Source organism: Arachis ipaensis, chromosome B01 (genome assembly GCF_000816755.2).
Source record: "Arachis ipaensis cultivar K30076 chromosome B01, Araip1.1, whole genome shotgun sequence".
In the NCBI taxonomy this organism is placed as follows: Eukaryota; Viridiplantae; Streptophyta; class Magnoliopsida; order Fabales; family Fabaceae; genus Arachis; species Arachis ipaensis.
Genome location: NC_029785.2, coordinates 1,659,338 through 1,667,155, shown reverse-complemented (window position 1 = coordinate 1,667,155; position 7,818 = coordinate 1,659,338). Strand labels below are relative to the sequence as shown.

General features: G+C 32.5%; 1 protein-coding gene across 2 annotated transcripts; it reads left to right on the top strand.

Moving 5' to 3' along the window:
• LOC107645903 (aspartyl protease family protein 1) lies at positions 3,655 to 7,043 on the top strand. 2 transcript variants are annotated; one of them, XM_016306255.2, is made up of 10 exons: positions 3,655 to 4,111; positions 4,493 to 4,640; positions 4,800 to 5,035; positions 5,165 to 5,389; positions 5,496 to 5,631; positions 5,722 to 5,795; positions 5,888 to 5,987; positions 6,093 to 6,150; positions 6,405 to 6,476; positions 6,574 to 7,043. In XM_016306255.2, the coding sequence occupies exons 1-10, from the start codon at positions 3,810 to 3,812 to the stop codon at positions 6,831 to 6,833; spliced, it is 1,611 nt and encodes a 536-aa protein (XP_016161741.1). In that variant the 5' UTR covers positions 3,655 to 3,809; the 3' UTR covers positions 6,834 to 7,043. The 2 variants fall into 2 exon arrangements, with proteins under 2 accessions (XP_016161741.1, XP_020970887.1); XM_021115228.1 differs by lacking the exons at positions 5,496 to 5,631; positions 5,722 to 5,795.

The window sequence follows — 7,818 nt, the reverse complement described above, 5'->3', positions numbered from 1 at the left end:
AATGAAATGTTGAAGCATTCCAATGTTGGAATTCACTTGGACCAAATGAATAATAATAGGGAGATTGAATAATACAACATAGTCAAAACACAAATCCTATAGTAACTCTAAACCAAACAACTTCCAATATCCCTTCTCACTTAAACATGTTCTGGATCAATTTCCATACACTCATCACTTATGACTCATTTGTCACATGATGAAATTAAACTAACTCTCTCTCTCAAAAATAAAATGTGTGGCTATTCTTTCAATGTAACTGCTAGTAGTATGCACTAGGACAAAAATACCAATTGTTCAATGAGGATATAAATAGGTTGAATTAGCTTGTCACAAGTCATTTGCTCCTCCTTCACTTGTCACTTTGAATTTATTTTTTTTTTCAAAAAATAAAATAAGTTTTTTTTTTTAATTTATCTTCTAAAAAAATTTGCTTTTGTTTTCTCTCATCACTTGGGAGAAAAAGGGTATTTTTAGATTTTAATAAGATATGATTAAAAACATGCATCATAAGGTAGTGAAAAGCAACCTTGCTGATTTAGGTTCAGAGAGGAAAAAGGTTGGATCAGGTGGTTATGAATATGATCAACCCCTTTGCCCAAAACCAAGAAGGCTTTCACCTTCCATACCTGAATTTATCAAGCCAATTAGATGCAACAAACACAGGTGCCACAAAAAATGAGAAATCCATGCTAAATCGGATTAGAGTTGACGTTCGCATCAAAGGTATTATCCTAGATAATTGGAATGAATAATTTAGTAATTAAGTTGTTGATGATGGTTTATGTAGGGATCAGATGGAAAGGAACTGGCATGTAATGTGTGCTTACCATCATGTTATTATGGATCTCCACCAAGAAGAACAGAGAATCCATTGATTCATGATGTAGAATTTCTTCACCAAGTGGAACTAGTTGCACCATTAGCAAGAGCTAAATTATCTGACAAATTTGGATTTACTTCAGCTTCTCCAATGTGAATGTGGAAAAAGAAAAGGATGAGAAATTAAGTTAGTAAATTTTGCTTAAGATGAGAGTTAATTAAAATGTAAGGTTGAGGGAACATTTTGATTACTGTTTTGAGGGATTGTTTAGAGAGTAATTAGTTAATATAATTACTTACTAATTAATTAGTATAAGGCATGTTTTCTTTTTTTTTTAGTTTACCCAAACAGTATCCCTTAACCCGACTGGTTAAGAACTAATCCATCGCAGATCTGAGCTCCATTTAAGGGTCTGCCGCTGCTAATGAGTTGCTGCATGCACAAGATGGGGTTCGAATTCCCGACACTTGCTTAAGCGGACGAGTGAGCTGACCACTCGACCAACCCAAGTTGGTTATAAGGCATGTTTTTTTTTTTTAATACTTATATTATGTAAATATGCATTTGTGAGAGCTTAATTGATAGCTAGGGTCAAAAGGATCATTTTGTATATAACAAGTTTTTGTTTGTAATGCCAACATGGCAATATGGTTATTTTACTAAATGAAACTGTTTAATATTTACTAGTAATTATTCTTTTCCTTCTTCTTATTTCTGGTGTTTCTTCACCATTTTTCTTTTATAAATTAACAAATATAATTTTTGGAGCTGTTATAATTAAAGAGTAATTTTATCTCCGCAAATTAAGGTTATTAAATAAAGTCTTTAATTAAATATAGCAAAAATTGAGAGTAAATGTTAAATTTCAATCGTGAAAAACGAATTTATAATGAATTATTCAAATCTCAAAGGATAAGAATTCTAGACTTAATTTATTGTCAAATATACACATTTATGTTCAAATTACTGATATTTTTTCTAATTATGTTATTTGTTCATTAATTTTCATCATTTGATCAAAATCAAGGTTAATTCGTTGTATGCCAATGAGTAATAACTCAAATAGCATAATTTCTCCATACTCAATTAAGAGATTGCGGGTTCGAGTTTCATATCTTTGGTAAAAAAAAAAAAAGGTTAATTCATTGTATGTAAAAAAATATTCTGGTTTGTTAATTAAGCAGGGAATTAAAAAAATCCGTAATAAAAATAATTGCAAGGCCTATTTTGATACTTCTTTTTTGATTGAGTGTTGTACCATCTCTAAAAAGTTATATTGTTTAAAATAGAAATTATTATCATATGTTTAACTGATATTGTTAAAAATATAACGAATAAAGATGGTAATATCATAGTTGTAACTTTGTTGATGCTAAAATGTAATTGTCTTTTAAATTAATGAGTTATAGTTCAAATGACATAGTCTTCTCATACTCACGTAAGAGGTCGCAAGTTCGAATTTTCTTATTTTCTATTTTCATATATTTTGTTAATGTTTAGATTTTTATTGGTTGAAGTGATTCAGTACTTTTTTTTATTCAGTACTTAGTACTTGTTTCTTTGTCTCTTTAAAACTGAGATTTTGATTATATATAATATAAGTAGATAGATTAGTAGAAGAGTCATGTTATATTGCCAATTTTCACTTATTATTTAAATAGCCACAAATGTTTTTAAGAAATTACATGATATACAATAAATATATTAAAATTAAAATTAAATTCTAGTAAACTTAATTATCTATTAGAAATAAATAAATAAATAGTAACATAGAATTTTCACTTTTTTAATTTATATATAATTATAATTGAGATGTATTAGGAAAAAACGTTCTAACTTTGTTATTTTCTAAGTTATGGCATACCTGAAAATATTTATATACCCCAACTTTTTTAAAATTCAAATTCCAAAACATAAAATAAATAAAAAAAAGTAATTTGCTTCGGATGAATGTGCTTTTTAAAAACTAAAAAAGGATCTAATTCACTATGCCCAATTTTAATTATAAAAACACTCCCACAATTTCTGTTTGTTCCTTCATATTTTCAAAAATCATTAATAATACCTAGTTTTTAGGATTTTAACTCTCAAAAAATCATATTAAAATTTTTTAACCTTCAAAATATCCGGTTTGTTAATAAAAAAATAAATAGAATAAAGTATTATTTTGGTTTTTAATATTTAGAATAAGTCTTAATTTGGTCATAATATTTTAAACATCTTATTTTAGTCTCAAAAAATTTTAAACATCGTATTTCAGTTTTAAAAAAGTTCAAACAGATATAATATTATTCTACTATTAAATTTAACACTAACAATTAGCATATTGAAGAGTCAATAACGTATGGTTTTAGAACGTAAATAAAATCGATCTACCAACGATCATCAATTTAAAAGATTTTTCTTCAATTTTGCATCATTGATGCTTGATTGATAGATTTTTGGAATTTTTTTTACAAGAGGACGAGAAGAAAAAATGTTATAATAAGATTTTGATCTTCTAATACAAAAAAGATGATATGATTTAATAATAATATTATTAATTTTTACGTCATTTATTTCGTTAACTATGTTAAATTTAACATTAAAATAATATTAAATCTGTTTAAAACTTTTTCGAATAAAAATAACACATTTAAAATAGTAAAAATCAAATTAGAAATTGACCAAAGAACTAAAATAATACTTTACTCAAATAAATAACATGTAAATTTTAGTAAAAAAACCAAAAACTAAAATAAATAAATAACTAAATAAGAGAAGCCCGCCTTAGCAGCAACCGTCATCAACTGTCAAAAAGGAAAGACGGGCCCCACTCACATGGCTGACACTCATTTTCAACCCATCACTCTCACTAAGATCCCAACACAAGAACTCAAATTTCACATTCAAATAATAATAATGGATCTTCCAAGATAGGGTTTCGTTTTGCTTCTCTTCTCTTCTTCAATTCACATACATAGAAAAGAAAAGAAAAGAAAAGAAAATGCTCACTTTCTTCTGCAGATTCGCATTCTTCATCCTTCTCTTTCTATGCCGCTGCTTCCATGGACATGGCGCCGCCGTCTTCACGTTTCCGATGCACCACCGTTTCTCTGGCCCTGTCCGCAAGTGGTCGTCCGCCGCCGCCGGCATCCCGCCACCGCCGGAGAAGGGAACTTTCGAGTACTACGCTGAGCTTGCTGACCACGACCGCTTCCTCCGCGGCCGCAACCTTGGATCCGATCTCGACGCCGGACTTGCTTTCTCCGACGGCAACTCCACCTTCCGCATCAGCTCCCTCGGATTGTACTTACCTTCATTTCTCAATCTTCGCTTTTCATTTTTGTTTTGGATTTTTTTTTTTAATAAAGAAATGTTTTGGAGATTGTTATCAAGATTATTAAAGAGAGAAATTTGAGAAAGAAAACATTTTGTTCATAATTATTTTGGGGGGGAAAAATGTAAAGAGAGAAACTTGAATGCTCTTAATTAGTGATTTTGCAATGTGCATTTACATTTAAGCTTTCTTGCTTTATTATGTTTGAGGAAACCAACAAACTTACTTTTAGTAGATAAGTGTTTGTGAATTGGATTGGATTAGATTAGATGAAACTTTTTGGTATTTGTTTTTCTCGTTTGGGTGTTTCTTTAACTCTTTCTTTTTCCTTTTTCTGGAGATTTACTCAGTTTGCATTACACGACAGTTCAGCTGGGGACTCCAGGAGTGAAGTTCATGGTGGCCCTTGACACTGGAAGTGACTTATTCTGGGTACCCTGTGATTGCACCAGATGTGCAGCTACCGATGGCTCGGTCTTTGCTTCTTCCTTGGCTCCAGTATGTTCACTTTGCTCTCTTTCTCATTATCTGTGGCTGAAGTAAAAAAGAATCTCTACAATTAGCTATTAGTTATAACTTTATAATTAAAAAGTGTTTCTGCATTGGTTATTGCTATTGCCTGTTTATGATTTTGAATGACGATCGTTGTTTTGGCAGGATTTTGACCTTAGTGTGTATAGTCCTAATGGATCGACAACGAGCAAAATGGTGACTTGTAACAATAGTCTGTGCACGCATCGCAACCAATGCCCTGGAACATTCAGTAACTGCCCCTACATGGTCTCTTATGTCTCTGCTGAAACTTCTACGTCGGGAATACTAGTAGAGGATGTTCTGCATTTAACGAAAGAAGATAATAATGATGACCTTGTTGAGGCAAATATTATATTTGGGTCAGTTACTTTGTTAAATTACCTTTACAGTATGATTCTCACTTAGTGTCTCATGTTTTATTTTTTTCCTTCCTTCACTTTTTTCTCGACAATTCATCTAAAAGTTACCAATAAACGTGCGTGTTGCAGCTGTGGACAAGTACAGAGTGGATCATTCTTAGATGTTGCTGCTCCCAATGGTTTGTTTGGGCTGGGTATGGAGAAAATATCAGTTCCTAGCATATTATCGAGGGAAGGCTTTATAGCAGATTCATTCTCCATGTGTTTTGGACGTGATGGCGTTGGAAGGATAAGTTTTGGGGACAAGGGAAGTCTTGATCAAGAAGAGACTCCATTTAATTTTAATCCATCACAGTAAGTGGTAATTCCCTGTTGCTTCCCCTCTGATTATCTGAATTTAAAGTATTATTATCAATGCTTGAAAAGAATATAACTTCTTATGGTTGGGAACATCACACAGCCCTACCTATAACATCACAGTCACTCAAGTCCATGTAGGCACAACTCTAATTGACGTGGAATTCACTGCTCTTTTTGATTCTGGGACATCTTTCACATACTTGGTTGATCCAATCTATACAAAGCTTTCTGATAATGTAAGTACTTAACCAGAAAGGGAAGCAATTCTGCCTGAAGTTAGCTAGATATTCTTTGAAGACAAACTTATCACGGTATCTATATTGTAGTTTCATTCCCAAGTAAAAGAAAGGCGGCGTCCACCTGATTCAAGAATCCCTTTTGAATATTGTTATGATATGAGGTCATAGAACTGCTATTTTTCATGGTTCATATAATTTTTTTTTTCTTTTTCTTTCAAATTCAAAGCTAAATATTATTTCTTATGTTCGACAGTCCTGATGCAAATAGGAGCTTGATACCTAGTGTGAGTTTAACTATGGGAGGTGGAGGCCATTTTCCTGTTTATGATCCAATAATTATTATCACTACTCAGGTGAGTAAAGAAGGAAATTATTCACCTCTTCAATCCCTGTATGCTTGTTTGTTATTTTTGGATCTACATATTGCTAAATGTGTTCCTTCCCTTATTATGTTGCAGAACGAACTTGTATATTGTCTAGCAGTTGTCAAGAGTGCCGAATTGAACATAATTGGACGTAAGTCTTTTAATTTCTTAAAGTGAGTACTCATCATTTCATGTGATATGAACCTTAAGTGAATTAAGGGGAAACACATTAAAAGAATGAGGTTTTACTTCATATTAATTTGGTAAGATACAATAGGGTATTTTTGTTTCCGGGTTTCTTGATAGCAATGCTGCATTGCCTCTTTTTTCCCCCAAATCATGCTTGATGCTTCTTATATGCTCATTCTAATGTTCTGTTCTACCAAATCATTTTGATGATTGCAGAAAACTTCATGACCGGCTACCATGTTGTATTTGATCGGGAAAAGCTCATCCTAGGATGGAAGAAATTTGATTGTAAGTGTTTACTTTCTTCTCATAGTTATTGTTCCTCCATTTGATTGTACATATGCTTCACTTGAGGATCAAATTCATAAGTTGATTCCTTAAACAGGTTATGACATTGACGATCATGACGAAATTCCAACAAGACCACACTCAGATACTGTGCCTCCTGCAGTGGCTGCCGGTTTCGGTCATTACCCCGCTCCAGACTCTGCTGCCAAAAGGACAGAAAGCAGTTCCACCACTGTATCACCACCATCCCATCATAGTCATAGTTCACTTCTGGCTTTTTTCTGTTTTCTCTTGTGTTGTTTTGCTTACATATTCAGGGATCACTCGTTTCTATGGGGGAGTGGTAGTTCACGGTGAACCTTTTTTGCTCACATTATTGCACTACATGAGTACATGTTGATATATTAGAAAGCACCATCTCCATTTGCTGCTCTATAGTATAGTGTTGTAGAATATGTACCATTTTTTCCCCACTCATGATCTTCCACCATGTAAATGCTATTTGTATGTTTCACTTCCCATGCATCTTGTTATGTATCTATTCAAGCCTTCAAGGACAGGGTTCTCTATCTTTTCCATGTTACAGTTCTGAGGAAGCTAATTTTTTGGCACAACAATGGATATGCCAATGAGTAATATATCGACACAAATTATGACAATAGTTATGTTAGAGAATTCAAATAATGCCAATGTATATGCAAGAACTAAGTAAGAAAGGACGTTATAAGAACAGTCAACATCGTTTACGATGTGTGATGAAAAACATGATGCAAATAATTCGGACCCAAAGACAATGTGGAAAGCTTAATCTCCATAACTTGGTTCCATCATATTCGTGGGCCAAACCATATGCTACACCTATGCTTCGTACGCCATCCTTCTTTGAAATATCTGACATTAGATTCAATGCTAAGAAAATGAAGGATTAAGCTATACACTTCCCACGTTGATTTGGACAAGTGATTCCGTACCATAATCAAGTCCACCTTACAAATATGCAACACCATCATCAAGTGTTTAGTTGACGAATACTTTTATTTAAAAGGAAGTATAAGGAGCCAATGAAATATCTGTATAATGTGTACAATGGGGGTTTAGGGATATTCGATTCAGTAGGATATCAAATGTTTATTATCCTTGGTATCCGGATGGTTATTCTGGATAGTATCGGTGTATTGTGTTTGAGAAATTAGTAGTATTTTATTCTGGATGTTTATTTTTTAACTCATATTAGCCAAATAAATAGTCCATTATACACATTGTACAAATACTCTATTGGCTCCCTAGCGAAATTTTTTATTTAAATATAGTTACCATGGTATTTTTTTTAAATGTAAAGTGA